At 36.4% G+C, this 18,168-nt stretch overlaps 1 protein-coding gene across 1 annotated transcript in view; it reads right to left on the bottom strand.

The window, feature by feature from the left end:
• MIB1 (MIB E3 ubiquitin protein ligase 1) overlaps positions 1–18,168 on the bottom strand; it is a gene marked incomplete at its 5' end in the record, with an annotated part of 124,463 nt that overhangs the window by 12,337 nt on the left and 93,958 nt on the right. The window contains 5 exons of the mRNA XM_080822247.1: positions 1,006–1,198; positions 3,092–3,273; positions 7,122–7,283; positions 9,541–9,627; positions 13,061–13,193. Of these exons, the coding sequence (XP_080678373.1) occupies positions 1,006–1,198; positions 3,092–3,273; positions 7,122–7,283; positions 9,541–9,627; positions 13,061–13,193 (757 nt within the window). The remainder of the gene's footprint in view (positions 1–1,005; positions 1,199–3,091; positions 3,274–7,121; positions 7,284–9,540; positions 9,628–13,060; positions 13,194–18,168) is intronic.

Raw genomic sequence — 18,168 nt, forward strand, 5'->3', positions numbered from 1 at the left:
GCAAGATAACGCCTTTTAAGTCACTGCCAGCTAATTTATTATAAGAATTAGTGCAGTTCCTTTCTAATTAATGAAGGTAAATGAACAGCTTAAGAAACATCAGGGAAAAATGAGAATAATAAGAAGGGAATGAAAAAAAGAGTATAAATTTCACAAATGAAACCAAAGAAAACCAAACATATCTTTCGGTTTAAGCTACTCATCTTAAGAAAAATCATTTGTAAAAAACTTAAATCCCACTTTACATACACATATGGAAAAACTAAAAAGGAAAATCAATTATTTTAGTACAGCCAAAATGGAGAAGATGGTACAGTTATGATAAAGCACTAAGTTATACAGGAAAAGGATGGAATCAGAAACCAAGAAAAGAATAATACTTCTCAAAAAGCAAAGAGTCAGACAAGATAAAAAGTTCAGAGTGGATACAGAATTTGGCCTTCACTAACAGCAAGATGATCAGACTTTATCTGCTTCTTGGTGGGACACAATACGAAGTGAGTAGCATCATCTATGAGAATTTCTTGCCCAAAATGTTTAAGCGGACTCTAATCAAGCCATTAGATCTAACTTAGAGTTTACAGGAAACATAGAGGATAAAGAGACAAAGTAAACGACACTATGCTAAAACAAACAAATCCAGAATGTATGACATTCTATAAAAAAAAAAAAATCAAGTGGTCTTTTATAAAGATGAATATGAGAGTCCATGTACTCAAAAAAAGTATAAAATACATGTAACTACAATAAAAAATGGAACCCAATATATCTCTAGGTTATAAGAGACTTTGGAAGCAATATAGTAGATTTTATTTTTAACTTCTATAGTTTAAAGAAGGAAACTCAAAATTATTCTCTTGATAAATAAATTATATATTCTTATATTTAAATCACTCTTAGACTGAAATTTAACAGACATATGGCATCATATAATCTTACTTATCATTATTTATAGTCTGAAAGAACTTCATAAAATGATAAAATACTGTATTAAAAATACATTACCTTTGTCCTGGACTGAACTTGTTCTTTACAGATGAGGCATTTCTTGACTCGTGGAGAACATAAAGAACAGGTAGCAATATGTCCACATGGCCCAAAAAGAGTATCTCTCTTCATATCTGAGCACACCATGCATTCTTCTAAGGTTTCAGAATCATTACTAATCATAGAAGGACTTCGAGAACCCACTTGACCACTAACAAAAGAAAATATTTATAATCAATCCTATCAGAATATTTATATTACTTAATTAAAATGCTTTTAAAAACATCGAGAGCATCATTTGTATAACACAGCTTTAGTTATGTTAAGAAAATCAAGCTGTAACATCTGTTTAAGAAACACTATATATTTTTCCATTTATATATATCTCTGCATCTTTACATACTTCTAGTACTACTTACATTTCAAACTGAATAAATAGCTCACCCAACAGAAATGGGTATATCTTCTTCTAACAAAGAAATCAAAAACACTACTTACAAAAAATTTAACATGAACACAGTTTCACTCAGACTCTGTTTCATTTATATAGAACCAGCAGAGATGAACAAAGGAATAAAACAAAAATTCTAGCTAGAGCCCACATTAGTTATCCTAACTACAGACAGAATGAAGCCTCCAGCAGAGTCCATAACCGACAGGGCACTGTGGAAAATGTGTCACTGCAGCTGCTGTTTTGACATTTCTTTAAATGTATCCTTAGGAGCATAAAATTGTACTATGTAAAGACAGAACTCATCTATAAATCTATAAATACAAGACAAAGAAATACATAAAATGACCAAGTACAGCTATAGAGAGGGGATACTCTGTTTCTACCACAATCTTCAGAAACTCGTGAACACACACACACACATACCAAGCCCTTTCATCTCAGACACCAGTGTTAAGGTTATTACTGCAGTAATTATGGTGCCTTCTATGATTTTAGATGCACACCATCATTTTGTAATAGAAGTTTACATTCCTTAAGGATATTCACTTACAGGAATGTATATACCTTTCATATATATATACATATATGTACATATATATATATATATACACACACATTAATTTCCCCATTAACAAAGTTCTAAGGTATTGATTCCAACAAAAAGTTATTTATCACTACACCCAAATTATAAAAGAGGCAAGAGAACACAAAAATCAAGGGACAACTACTAAAATGTTCAATGACAAGAACCAGATATAAAGGGCAATAATAATTGCACAGCACCATTTGGATAAACAAGGTAATGAAATATACCTTTTTGTATGTCTACAATATCTCATAAGAAAATCAGTTGTATTATAAATAATAATTAAAATCAACGACATATTTTACTTTTAGAAAAGAAGACAAGTGTGAAATCATTTTTGGAGACTGCTCCATCAGGAATTGGTTCCTTCATGTGCTCATTCTTTCAAATTTATTCAGTCCTTCAGTGATACTTGGTGCCTGTCAGGCACTATGCAGGGTGCTAGAATTATTACTAAGTTTGTGTGAGATACACCTTACTGTTGAACATGTAAACTGCCTCTCCTAAAAAAGTCTATTAAAGGGGTGCCTGGGAGGCTCAGTCATTAAGTGGTTGCCTTTGGCTTAGATCATGATCCCAGGACCCTGAGCCCCACATCAGGGCCTCTGCTCAGCAGGAAGCCTGCTCTTCCCTCTTCCACTCCCCCTGCTTACATTCCCTCTCTCACTGTGTCTCTGTCAAATAAATAAATAAAATCTTTAAAAAAAAAAAAAAGTCTACTAAAATTTTAAATATATCTAACAGTCACAGCAATTTCACTAGTAAAAATTTTTCTTATAGATAAATTTCTTGAACATGCAGGAGTACTGGTAGATCAGACAGATTTAGGAAAGTTTCTTAGCACTTCCTAAGCATAAAGTGTCATATTCAGTAACATAGAGAATACAACACGCAATAAGAGACATAGTGTCTTGCAGGAAAATTTTTAAGGAAGAAAGGGTCAACACAAAGATGATGAACAAAGACAAAGACATTTTCAAATATTTAAGTCCTCCATTATGAAACCACATGGTACTTTATATAGAGAGAGAATAGTAAGTTTTATGATAATAAATGATACAAACCTGACTTTTTCCTTATGACACTTTGCCAGTGCTTTGCAGAGACTTGGATCAGGACAGAGATCAAGTGGCGATTGACCCTTCTTATTTCGAATGCTAAGGTCAGCACCATTGGCAGCCAAAAAACAGGCAATAGATGCTGCACTCTTCTTCTCCGCCCCCTGGGTACCAAGTCCCATTATTAACTGAAATCAAATGAAGAGTCATGATTTTCCCCTTAGGAATCTGTTATCAATTCTCAACACCAAATATGTGTGTACACGTGTGTGCATATCTGTGTGTATTATATAAAAATACCCTTCTGGAAAGAGTGGCCCATATAGACATGGTAGGCATTTATGAATTGCAGTCCTAACATCCACTCCCCTCTTCACTCCAGTTTTCTCAGGTATAGTCTGAGGACTGACCCACTCTAGTTTTACAGGGGAGCCAAAGAAGGCTGAGACCAATCAGACAGCTACCTCATCTATGTGATTAGTTCAGGGATGACAAATAAGGTCAATTCGATCAATAAAACTGAAGAACGGGACTTCTGATTGACATACTGAGGAAACAGTAATCCCTTTTCCACTCAATGTAGCACTGGAGCTGCTGGCAACCAACATGAAATAGTAAGAGAACAGACAACAGAGCAAAGAACACCACCAAGGAACTGAGCCAAGAAATGGAAGAGGAGATAAATCAGGGTCTGAAGTCACATGAGCTACTCATTCAAACACGTTATCAAATATCTGTACAGCATTTAAAATGGACCAAATACTATGTTTAGCACTTTCCATGAATTAACTCATTTAATCTTTACAACAACCTAATGGAGGTAATTATTCCGCTCCCTCCTTTTTAAAATGAGAAAGGAGGGATGCCTGGGTGGCTCAGTCAGTTAAGCATCTGCCTTTGGCTCAGGTCATGATCCCAGAGTCCTAAGACCAGGTCCTGTACTAGGCTCCTTGCTCAGCAGGGAGCCTGCTTCTCCCTTTGCCTACCTTCCTCTCTCTCACTCTCTGACAAATAAATCTTTAAAAAAATAAAATGTGAAAGGAGGGACATAGGAGTTAGAGAATTTACCAGTGGTCATACAGAAGGGCAGCAATTCTCAAGCACTTTGGTCTCAGAACCCTTCACATTCTTAAAAATGATTCTAAAATTCATACGGAAAGGAGAAAGACTTAGAATAGTCAAACAACTTTGAAAAAGAAGGAAAAAGTTGGAGGACCTGAGTTGAATGTTTATTATAAAGCTACAGTAATGGGTACCTGGGTGACTCAGATGGTTAAGCCAAAGCATCTGCCTTTGGCTCAGGTTATTAACCCAGGATCTTGGGACAGAGCCCCATGTCCTGCTCCCTGCTCTGCGGGGAGTCTGCTTCTTCCTCTCCCTCTACCTCTCCCCGTGCTTGTGTGTGCGCACTCTCTCTCTCTCTCTCAAATGAATACATAAAATCTTTAAAAAATAAATAAATAAATGAAATGAAAATAAAGCTACAGTACTCAAGACAGTAGGGTTGGCATCACATAGCTAAAGACACAGATCAGCAGATCAGAATACAGGATCCAGAAAGACTCACACATATGGTTAATTGATTTAGGACAAAGGCACAACAGACAACGCAGTAGAAAAAGTCTTTTCAACAAATGGTGGTGGAATAACTGGAACATTCACATGCAAAACAATGAGCTCTGATACTTTATACTATATTTAAAAACTAACTCAATATGAATCACAGTCTGATGAAAGACCTAAATGTGAGACAGAAATCCATTAGAATCCTAGAGGAGAACACAGGCAGCAACCTCCTTGACTTCAGCCACAGCAACTTCTTGCTAGACACATCTCCAGAGGCAAGGGAGACAAAGGCAAAAATGAACTATTAGGACTTCACCAGGACAAAAAGCTTTTGCACAGCAAAGGAAACAGTCCACAAAACTAAAAGGCACCCTACCAAACCAAATGAGAGAAGATAATGCAAATGACATATCAGATAAAGGGCTAGTATCTAAAATCTATAAAGAACTCATCAAACTCAAAACCCAAAAAACAAAATATCTGGTCAAGAAATGGGCAGAAGATATGAACAGACACTTCTCCAAAGAAGACATACAAATGGCTAACAGACACATGAAAAAATGCTCAATATCAGTCATCATCAGAGAAATAAAAATCAAAACCATAATTAGATACCACCTCACACCAGTCAGAATGGCTAAAATTAACAACTCAGGAAACAATACATGTTGACAAGGATGCAGAAAAGGGGGAACCCTCATACCGTTGGTGGGAATGCAAGCTGGTGCAGCCACTCTGGAAAACAGTATGGAGGTTCCTCAAAAAGTTAAAAATAGAGCTACCCTACAACCCAGCAATTGCACTACTGGGTATTTATCCAAAGGTGATCGGAAGAGGCATTTGCACCTCAATGTTTATAACAACAATGTCCGCAATAGCCAAACTATGGAAAGAACCCAGATACTCATCAACAGACAACTGGATAAAGAAGATATGAGGTATATATACAAAATGGAATATTACTCAGCCTTCAAAAGGAATGAAATCTTGCCACTTGCAACAACCTGGATGGAACTAGAGTGTATTATGCCAAGTGAAATAAGTCAGTTAAAGAAAGACAAACACCATATGATTTCACTCACATGTGGCATTTAAGAAACAAAACTGATGAACATAGGTCAGGGAAGGAAAGATAAAATTGGCTAAAAACAAAGAAGGAGACAAACCATAAGAGACTCTTAACTACAGAGAACGAACTGAGGGTTGCTGGGGTGGGAGGAGGTTGGAGGGATGGGATAACTGGGTAATCAGCATTAAGGAGGGCACTTGATGTAATGAGTACTGGGTGTTATATGCAACTGATGAATTACTAAATTCTACCCTGAAATTAATAATACATTATATGTTAACTAACTTGAACTCAAGTTAAAAAAAAAAAAAGAATCATAGTCCTAAAAGTAATAGCTAAAACTTAATACACTTCAAGTACAAAAGAGGAGAAAACCTTAGTGACCCTGGGTTTGGCAAAGATTTTTCATATAGGACACAAAAAGTAAAAACAATGAAAGAAAAATTTATAAATTAGACTTCATCAAAATTAAAAACTTCTGCTCTTCCAAAAACACCACTGAAAGAATGAAAAGACAAGCCACAGATGGGGAGAAAAATAAGTGCATATCCTATATCTGATCTAGAACTTGAATTCACAGACTCTTAAAACTCAATAGTAAGAAAAGAGCTCAACAAACCAACGCACAAAAAATGTGAACAGGCACTTCATCAAATACTATGTGAGTGACAAATAAGCAAATGAAAAGATGTTCAATATCAGTAGTCACTGGGGTGCCTGGGTGGCTCAATCAGTTAAGTGTCTCCCTTCCACTCAGGTCATGATCCTGGAGTCCCAAGATCACGCCCTGCAATGGTCTCCCTCTGCTTCTCCCTCTTGCTCTTCTCCTCCCCTGTTCATGTTTTTCTCTCTCACACACCCTCTTTCAAATAAATAAATAAAATCTTTAAAAAAAAAAAATCAGTGGGTGGCCCTGTCCATTAAGCATCAGCTTTTGGCTCGGGTCATGATCCCAGGGTCCTGAGATCAAGTTCCGCATCAGGCTCCCTGCTCAGCGGGGAGTCTGCTTCACCCTCTGCCCAACCCCCTCGCCCCCGCACCTGCACCCCGGCTGCTTGTGCTCACACCCTTGCTCGCTCGCTCTCTCTCAAAAATAAATAAATAAATAAATTTTTTAAAATGAAAAAAATGTATCAGTGGTCATTAGGGAAAGCAAATTAAAACCCCAACATACCACTATGCACCTATATGAACAGCTAAAGTTAAAAAAGAACCAAACAACTTTCAGTAAGCATTTGAAACAATTCATTCAGAATTAACTATACTTAGTCCATAAACTATATTTCTACATATGCAGTTCTGATAAATATTTTATCAGAAACAAGTTAAATTAACCATAAATATAAAATTTGCATTAAAAGATACTTCCAGTAGTACTGAATTAAAGATTAATTAACTTACTGTGTTTTTGGATGGCTCCCATGCAGCATCGACCTTCCCCACATCTTGCATATCTTGGAGCTGACGTAGTTGAGACAAGGTGTGATGTCTCAGAGCTTCATGCAAAGGAGTATCCCCATCCTTATCCTGAATATCTAATTTGGCACCTGCACGGACCAAAAGCTAAAAGAGAAAGACATCTCATTTTGCTAAGATGTCTCTGGCCCTAAGAAATTACTATGTATCTAAAGTAACACAGACAAAAATCAGAGAGGGAGACAAGCTGTAAGAGACTCTTAACTATAGGAAACAAACGGAGGGTTGCTGGAGGAGAGGGGAGTGGGGGATGTGGTAACTGGGCAATGGGCATTAAGGACATGTGATGTAATGAGCATTGGGTATTATTTGCAACTGATGAATCACTTAACTCTATCCCCTGGAAACTAATTATGTTCATTAATTGGATTTAAATAAAATAAAATAGTAACAGTGACAGAGCCCCAGACCTACCTGAAGGGGATTGCCACTAAAGCTAATTATCTTTATATATTCGCTTGCTACTCTCAAAATTCCTGGGGCACCTTTACAAATAGTGATGAACTCTGTTTTTACTCAAATATATTGAATCAGAGAAAACAGAAAGAAATGAGAACCAATATGTGGCTTAATTCATCAACTCTAAGATCAAGATAACTGGGAAAAATTTAGGACTTTTTTTCTCCTTTAATTTTTTTATTTTTTTAAAGATTTTATTTTTTCAGGGCACCTGGGAGGCACAGTCAGTTGAGCATCCAACTCTCGGTTTTGGATCAGGTTGAGATCTCAGGATCATGAGATTAAGCTCCACACTAGGCTCTGTGCCCAGTGTGGAATCTGCTTAGGACTCTCTCTCCCTCTCTCTTGGCCCTTCCACCCTGCTCACTCACTCTCTCAAATAAATAAATAAATCTTTAAAAATAAAACAGATTTTGTCAAGTAATCTCTACAATCAATGTGGGGCTCAAATTCACAACCCAAGATCAAGAGTTGCATTCTCTACCAACTGTGCCAACCATGCACCCCCTTTTTCTCCTATTAAGATATGTGAATTGGGATATTTTAAGTACTTCCAATAGGACCAAATCATAAATATTCACAATTCTTCCATTACTTAAAGAAACAAGCAAGTTATCTATTCTGCTCTCTTTGGTCAGTTTTCTCCAAATATACAGTCATAAGGAAAGTCCAAAAATCCCAGATAAATGATAAATTTTTTGCAAGAGGAATTTTATTTTTTTAGTATTTAAATTTTTTTCAATTTTAATTCAATTATTAACATATAATGTATCATTGGTTTCAGAGGTACAGGTCTGTGATTCATCAGTCTTATCTAACACCCATTGCTCATTACATCATGTACCCTCTTTAATGCCCAGCACCCAGTTACCCCATCCTGCCACCCCTCTCCCCTCCAGCAACCCTCAGTTTGAGCAAGAGGAATTTTAAATAACAATAAATGTCAAGTGTCTCCTAAACTACAACATCTTAAATAAAATGAATAATGGATGCACTTCAAAGATATTTTAAGTAGTAAATATAACTTTATATTTAAGACTTTACTTATGGTGCTTTACTGATTTTCCTAATCCTTTCAACAAATGCTGTCAGAGTTTTAGAAAAATACCATACACAGAAGCCAATCTCAAGCATATGGTCTTACCTATACTGGCAAATTACTGTTTTGGGGTGGTCTGTTTGTTTTGTTTTGTTTTACTTTGTTCCAAAAAGCTTACATAAAATGTCACTCTAGGACAGTGTTTCTCAAATTTGAACATGCATGAAAATTACCTGGAGGACTTGTTAAACCACAGATTGCTAGTTCCCACCCCTGGAGATTCTGATTTGGTCGGTCTGAGATGGGGCCCAAGAATTTTCTACCAAGGTCCCAGGTGATACTGATGCTGCTGGTTCAGGTTCTAAACTTTAAGAATCACTGCTCTACAAAAAAATTTTGAACCGATAATCTTTCAAATATTTTCTCTGGAATATCAGATTAGTCAAATAAAAATACATATTTCAGCTTTTTTGGAATCTGTGCAGCAAATGTTCAGCCTAAGCTTTTAACTGTAGTTCACTCTCAATTATATAAATTAAGAGGGAATGTACTTTTTAAAAAAATTTATATGTTACTTTGAAATTCTCTGATTTAATATTTTGGGAAGTCACAAGTCTGACAACAAAATTATATAACAGACTTTGAATATCACAGTTTTAAGATTTTCCCTATTATAAATTAAAACTCTTTACCCAACTGATGCAAAATATTAGCCTAAAACAGTGATTTTTATATCTAACTATGCCTTTTGAAAAACTGAACTATGAATAATTTTCAAGACCTTCTAGAAATCTGTCTGGTTAAAACACAACTACAAGGTAAGAGTCTTGTTAGTAAATACTTTACCCTCACAATCTGGGTGTGCTGTCGTTCAACAGCAAGGTGCAGGGCAGTTTGCTGGTTCACATTCTGGATATCCAGGTTAGCGTTACCCTGAACAAGAAGAACAAAGTTTACATACTCAAAATTTGACAACCGTGAACACTAAAACTATAACTCTTCATGAGGAATTAATAACACAGAACACAGTTGACCACTTTCCTCTCTTCTAGCTACTCCAACATTGTTCTCATAATAGCTGCTGGCAATACAGCAACAACTGGATGGGGTAGTAAACTTTCGGAGATGGAACAGCAAGTTTACAGTATTTATTTATTATGGTGACTTCATATAGGAAGAGTTAAAGAACAAAGTTCAGTATAGGGCTTAAACACAGCTCCCTCTCAATCTCCATTATACAGCAATAGAAATAATTAGCTCCTTTTAACTGTAAGTAATATTTCCTAAAAATTCTATTAGTGACTCTTCATATTGGATTTAGATTTACTTTAATGACCTAATAAGGTCACCTCCTCTTGCTGCATGACTGAGCTCTTATTCAGTGAAAAGGAACTTAGCTGGAGGGTGAGAAGACAATGTTTAATTAATTAGTACATAAAAATACTTATTAAAGGGAAAGCAAAAAGTCCTACCAGGTCCTGGGATAGCCACAGCACTATATGACAACAGCTGATTCCAACGACAGAGGAAAGAAACGGAGAAGCAAAATCCTGAGCTCACTGGCACAGAGGGACCTAAGGCTTCAAGAACTTAAGCAAGCCTTCTGCCATTTCATGCTCATTTCCTCGGCTCTAACACAGTCATAGTACAACCTATTTCAGAGTCAGTGTGATGATGGGATTCAGGATGGGCTACCCCAACGTAATGCCACCTTGGCATACCTATTATTTTGAATTAAAGTTACTTAAGAAACAGCCAGTGCAAGGACACTCTGACCTTCCTTTGTTCCCCTGAAAGCAGGAAATAAATTCCCTGTGAAGGCTATCCTCCCTGCACCTGCAAGGTAGAAGGCATCCTTATTGCCAGAGATGAAGAATTAAGGGCCAAGAATTGACTATATAAACTTTGTTACTTTGTTTATTTATTTGCTACCCCAAGTGCAAACCCCTTTGTGAATTCTCCCCAAATACCTCTTTGTTTAAAAGGTATAAAAGCTGCCTGCTTCGGTCACTTTGAATAGTCTCATGTCAGCATACCTGTTCTCATTAAATGCAGAAAGTGAGGGATTTTCTTTTAAGTTTCCTAAACTTTTCCATTATTACATTTTCCAAAATAGTATTCACTGTATGATATACCGTAATTCGTTTACCTAGACTCTAGAGTTCATGAACACTGGGCTTGCTTCCAGTTTGAGTTATTACAAATAAAGCTGCTACAAATATTTAGTACAAATATTTGTGTACAAATGTTCTCTTGGGTACATACTAGAAGGGAGGCTGCTGGGTTGTACAGTAAATACATGTTTAACTTTATTAGGAAATGTCAAATTATTGTCAAAATGGCTGCTTTGAAAAATACCAAAATTTCTAAATGCTCCACACCCTAACCAACATTTGGTTAGGTTTGGTCATTTTCATTGGTAGGTGACAGTATTAGTAGATTAGTAGTATTTCACTGTGTTTGGAATTTCTAATCCCCTAATGAACTATGGTAATTGAAGCAAAATCACAGGAATTATAATCAACATACAAAAAACAACTGTTTTTCTATATGTTTACAATATACAATTAGAAACTGAAGGCTTAAGCAATATAATTTACAAAAGCATGAAAAAACTACGTAAAGATAAATCTAAAAAAAAAAAAAATCTAAAATGTGCAGAGCAATCAAAATGCCAAGATTTTTTAACAGAAACTAATCTTGGGGCAGCTGGGTGGCTCAGTGGCTTAGAGTCTCTGCCTTCGGCTCAGGTCATGATCCCATGACCTGGGATCAAGCCCCACATCAGGCTCTCTGCTCAGCGGGGATCTTGCTTCCCCCTCTCTCTCTGCCTGCCTCTCTGCCTACTTGTGATCTTTGTCAAATAAATAAATAAAATCTTTCAAAAAAAGAAAAACTAATCATCTGATTCTAAAATCCATAGGGAAATTCAAAAGATCTAAAATACTGAAGTAATTCTATTACTTCAGTATTTTATTTTAGTCCTCCAAATAAGTTGGAGGACTTATTTAAACTGATTTCAAGACTTACTAAAAAACAATAATCAAGATAGTGTGATACTGGCATAACGTCAGTTATCTGTATTTTAGATCAAAAAGGAACTTCTCACAATTACCAATGCTAACAAGAGTAACTTTAATAATAAAGGCTTACTAGTCAATGGTATTGTAATAGCATTGTACGGTGACAGATGACAGCTACACTTGTGAGCACAGCTTAATGAATAGTATTCCAATTGTCAAATCACTATGTTATATATCTGAAACTAACGTAACATTGCATGTCAACCATACTTCAATAAAAACAGTAATAATAATTAAGCCTTAAAATGGCAGGGGAGGGACGCCTGGGTGGCTCAGTTGGTTAAGCAGCTGCCTTCGGCTCAGGTCATGATCCCAGCGTCCTGGGATTGAGTCCCACATCAGGCTCCTTGCTTGGCAGGGAGCCTGCTTCTCCCTCTGCCTCTGTCTGTGCTCGCTCTCTCTCTCTCCCTCTCTCTCTCTGACAAATAAATAAATAAAATCTTTAAAAAAAAAATGGCAGGGGAAAACAATGTTTAACTTTTGAACTATTTTTTTAATCTAAACTAGAATTCTATATTTCAGGGAGTATCTACCTTATAATGTGATGTTAATTACACATAATGGACAATTCACTGCATTCTTCTGCTATTTCATCTTCTTAACTAGACTATAAATTCCTTGAAGTCAGACAGAGATCACAGATAATTCTTTGGTAACTTTAGTGCTTCTCTATGACATATGTATTTATAAATTTTGCTGAAAAATATCATAAAACTACAGTAAATAAGTTTCCTTCAAAATCCAATCTCATAAAAATGTAATGTCATCTTATTTTAGAGATGAGTGAAATGACTGAAGTGAACCTGTGCTGCTATCCAGCCACAGATTCCAGGAGTCCAGCAGTTTTCATGACCTGAATTCCCAAATCCATGCTGCAGCCTGGTGTATCTTGATGGCAACTGGCCACAAGAGCTTAGATACCAACATAATGGTTCTTGGTCCTACAGCTGATGGATACTTCTACAACAGTGGCAGCGAATCTGGAAAATCTCTGTTCACTGATGCCTATTTCATAGGACCAATCCAGGAACTGTGTAGGAGAGAATTTTCAGGGCTAAGGGATACTCTCCATCCCCTTACACACACATACACACACAGAGCACTATCCTCCATCCAAGAACCAGTGTGGGCAGAAGAATGAATATGTACCATATCTGAATTTGCATCCTCATGGGGTTTTACCGTAACCTACGAATAGGCAGTTGATAAAGTAATAAATAAATGAACAGTAATGGTCCAAATCATTAAAATTAAATTAGAAATTACGGCACAGCTTTTCCTACCTGGTGTACCAACAGTTCGGCCACTTCTACGTGATTGTTAAGGGCAGCCAGATGCAACGCAGTATAACCGTCATCTTTCTTCTCATCCACAATCCATGGTCTTGGTAATTTAGACAGTAAAACACGCATTGCACTGAAAATCAAGTTTACATGATTTTGGTATTAACATAATTTGATATTTAATTAAATATTTCATTATTTTCTTTAGAAAAAATATATAAAGGAAACTTCTGAAATCAAATAAAAACATTCTTTTTTAAAGAAAATTACGCCTTCAGTGGGCACCTGGGTGGCTCAGTGAGTTAAGCCTTTGCCTTCGGCTCAGGTCATGGTCTCAGGGTCCTGGGATCGAGCCCTGCATCAGGCTCTCTGCTCAGCAGGGAGCCTGCTTCCCCCTCTCTCTCTGCCTGCTTCTCTGCCTACTTGTGATCTCTGTCTGTCAAATAAATAAATAAAATCTTAAAAAAAATTATGCCCTCAGAGACAAATGAATTATATTTTTTTCTAAATCTCTAATGTGCAGCTTTTTGATTCTTTAAGAGGTAAACAAACTATCACCATTTGGGGAATATAATCAAACTAGAATGGGAGTGTTACAAGGGGAAAACATTATGGGAAGAAAAAAAAAAAAACCAAAGGGGTAAGAAATATATCCAAACAAGGGCATATATGGTCTTGTGGAAACTCCGAGGTTCAATTTGAATAGTATCTATTATTGAAAGAGTTAATAAAGAACAGCCAGGTAACAACAAAGTAGGAATAATAGTGATAAAAAGACAAATTTCATGTAACTGGTAGATTATCACGAATAGCAGTTAAAAAATCTCATTTATGTCATTTAGCACTGCTAAATCTAGTTGAAATCAAAACACACAAAATGGTAATTATAATTTAATATTTAAAATTTATGGATCAATTATCTCCAGAGTAAGAAAGACAGTTATCCTGAAGACCATCAAGAAGTAAAACATAAAAGAGCAGGAGAAGTAATTATCAAGAAGTGATACTTCTTTAAAAATAAACTATCGGGACTATATAAAAATAAAAAGTTTTTGCACAACAAAAGAAACCATCAATAAGACAAAAAGGCAACCTACTCAATGGGAGAAGATATGTGCAAATGATGTATCTGATAAGGGGTTAATATCCAAAATGTGCAAAGAATTTACACAACTCCAAAAAACCAAAGAATTTGATTAAAAAATGGGCAGAGGACCTGAATAGACATTTTTCCAAAGAAGACAAACAGATGTCTGACACATGAAAAGATGCTCAAAATCACTAATCATCAGGGAAATGAGACATCATTTTACACCTGTCACGATAGCTAAAATCAGAGACAAGAAATAAAGTGTTGCTGAGGAAACAGAGAAAAAGGAACCCTAGTGTACTGTTGGTGGGAAAATAAATTGGTACAGCTACTGTGGAAAACAGTATAGAGGTTCCTCAAAAGATTAAAAATAAAAATATCATATGATCCCAAAATTCCACTACCAGGTATTTACCCAAAGAAAACAAAAACACTCATTTAAAAACATATGTGCACCCCTGTTTACTGCATTATTTACAACAGCCAAGATATGGAAGCAATCCAAGTGTCCACTGATAAATGAAATGGATAAAGAAGATGTGGTATGTATATATATAATGGAATATTACTTGGACATAAAAAGGATGAGATCTTGCCATTTGTGACAACAGGGATGGACCTAGAGGATACTATGCTAAGTGAAACAAGTCAGACAGAGAATACTGTATGATTTAATTTACATGTGGAATCTAAAAAACAAATGAATAAACAAACAGCAGAATGAGACTTATAAATACAGAGAACAAACTGATGGCTGCCAGAAGGAGGAGGGGTATGGGGTTAGGAAATGAGAGATACGGGCTTCCAGTTATGGAAAGAATAAGTCGAGGGGATGAAAGGTACAGATAGCATAGAGAAGAAAGTCAATGATATTTAATAGCACTGTATGGGGACAGTTGGTAGCTACACTTGTGGTGAGCACGGCATAACATATAGATTTTCAATCACTATGTGTACACCCAAAACTAATATAACACTGTGTGTCAACTACACTCAAATAAAAAGGAATTTTTTTTAAAGAAATGATGTGTCTTAAAGAAAAACCTAGCTCACTCCCAAAAAAGAAAAAGTAAAATTAGAAGTAACTTTTCTTTTTTTTTTTTTTTAAAGATTTTGTTTATTTGGCAGACAGAGATCACAAGTAGGCAGAGAGGCAGGCAGAGAGAGAGGAGGAAGCCGGCTCCCCGCGGGGCAGAGAGCCCCATGTGGGGCTTGATCCCAGGACCGTGGGATCATGACCTGAGCTGAAGGCAGAGGCCCCAACCCACTAAGCCACCCAGGCGCCCCTAGAAGTAACTTTTCTTAATAGAAAGATTTTATGTGGAAAACTCATAAAATTTGAAAAAATCCTCCCTTAATATATTAATCTATGATTTTGTTTAAGACTGAGAAAATGACCTCTCCTATAAAGAGTGTTAGACTTGGCATGGACTGCATTCATATACATATATTAGACATTAGAGCTTTTCCCATTCCTAACAGAGGATTTAAAAACAGAAATACTTTTAAAATTGTGCCAACAGAGTATTAAAAGGCAAGAAATGAGAGTAAGATACATATTGGGATAGTTTTTCCTAAGGTGATATATATGGAAGATAAAAATCTGAAACAGAGAAATGTTACAAACATATGGAGAAACAGGCTGAAGATGCAGAATAAGAGTGTATAAATGAAACTGTAAGTCTCTAAAATAATGATAATATGCCTAAAATGCTCAAAATGTATTTCTTTAATGGTAGGGGTCTATGAATCCCATGTAGGAAGCCCAAGAAATCTCAGAACGGGCTGTGGAGGATCCAAGAACCTCTAAAATTGCTTTTAATCAGATTTTAAAACAAGTTTATAACCCAAAGTATATTGAGAATTACAGCTGAAAGGCAGTTTTCAGTGGCTGTTACTAAAGTTATAATCACTGCTTAGGGGAGAGAGAATTCTTTGGAAATCTATGGAAAACTACGGACTCCCTCTACCCGCCCCCCCCAGAGAAAATGCACTTTATATTACACTGCCTTCAATTTTGAGAGAGTCTACAAACCCCTAAATCCCGCTTGTGGACCCCATAACAAAGCTCAGGTTTCCTGCTTTAGTTCGCTTACAGTAATTACAAGAATTCTAGTCTTCCTCCTTTGCTGGAGTAAAATAAGATATTAGATATAGGGGCACCTGGCTGCCTCAGTTGATAGAACATGTGACTCTTTTTTTTTTTAATTTTTATTAACATACAATGTATTATTTGCCCCAGGGATACAGGTCTGTGAATTAATTTCATGGTTGAGTTCGATCCCCACATTGGGAACAGAGATTACTTAAAAATAAAATCTTAAAAGAGAGAGAGAGAGAGAGAGAGAGAGATGCTAGATATCATGTAACTTTTCCTCAGATTCTTAATGGGGGAAAGTACTGGTACCACCCTGTACTACTGAATGTTTGGATTCGGCATAATCATGATGCCAATGCCAAACATTATCTAGTACTCTACACATTTGACTATGTGAGAAATGGAATTTATAAGGGTTTTATGATTCTCTTGGTGAGTTTAGAAGATTTAAGTATTAAATCAGGTGAGGAAAAAAGTTTTATTAAAAACAAAATGTAATTATAAGGTAATAATGTAAACAGTGATTTAAGCAAAATCTGTGACAGATTATATTGAAAGAAATAGTGGTATTAGATGATGTCAATAGTTTTAAACCTTCATTTCTCATGACATGAAATCAGTATATATCTACAATTGATTAATTTGGAAAACTGCAGGATAAACTAGAAGTTATTGGGGAAGGGGTGTAGGGAGGAACAAAGGGATGAAGAGGGATAAAGCAGAACACAGTTCTTTCATTATAAGCTTTGTAGTAGTACTTTTTTTTAAAAGATTTTTATTTATTTGACAGAGATCACAAGTAGGCAGAGAGGCAGACAGAGAGAAGGGGGGAAGCAGGCTCCCCGCCAAGCAGAGAGCCCAATGCAGGGCTCAATCCCAGGACCCCGGGATCATGACCTGAGCTGAAGGCAGAGGCTTTAACCCACTGAACCACCCAGGCGCCCCAGCTTTGTAGCACTATTTGACTTAGCTTTGCATATATATTAGATTTTAAAATTTTAAGTCAAAACACTAAAATAATATTTAGGCTTACTATGTTAAAATCTTTTATATTTGCTATTTTAGTTCTTATAGCCAAGATCTATAAATACGATGGCAAGTTTTACATTATAAGGTGTGGCTCATGTTTTCACCAAATTTTTTGTTGTTGTTGTTGTTGTTAAAGATTTATTTATTTAATTATTTGACGAAGATCACAAGTAGGCAGAGAAGCAGGCAGAGAGAGAGGAGGAAGCAGGCTCCCTGCTGAGCAGAGAGCCCGATGCGGGGCCGATCCCAGGACCCTGGGATCATGACCTGAACTGAAGGCAGAGGCTTTAACCCACTGAGCAACCCAGGTGCCCCTTCACCAAATTTTTTTTTTAGTCACATTATTGAATAGATATCCTTGAGAAGATGATTCATATGAAACCATGTTTCCCACTACCTTGCATTCCTGTTTCAGAAGTACCTTCCCATTTTATGCTGCCAATAACTCAAAAGAAAGAGAGAGAGGAGCAATTCCTTCTCTGGGCATAAGCTATCCACTGAGATGGAGCCATCAGTAACTTGTTCGTATGGGCCTGTGCATTTCCTAAGTGAAAAAGCGAGAGAAAGCTGAAGTCTCTCAGAAAGAAGGGCCAATGGCTCACAAGGCTAGTGAGGCATTTAAACAGAAATAGATGTGTATTCCTGAAAGCCCACTATCTCTCTACCCTCGCAGTACATTTTATCTTTTTGCTTTTTCCTCTCAGTACAAAATGTGTAACTGAAGTATCAGAGCAAAAGAAAGATGGTAATTCCAGGATACTGTCAGAAGTGACAAAAATGATCCCAGTCCCTTCTAGATTACATTCTATAAAGTCCATCAAATCCTATACTAAAATGTAAAACTCAGATTTTCAGAGAGCAAGTTTTCACTTCAGAACCAATCCATTCTGT

Source organism: Martes martes (genome assembly GCF_963455335.1).
Source record: "Martes martes genome assembly, chromosome: 13".
NCBI lineage: Eukaryota > Metazoa > Chordata > Mammalia > Carnivora > Mustelidae > Martes > Martes martes.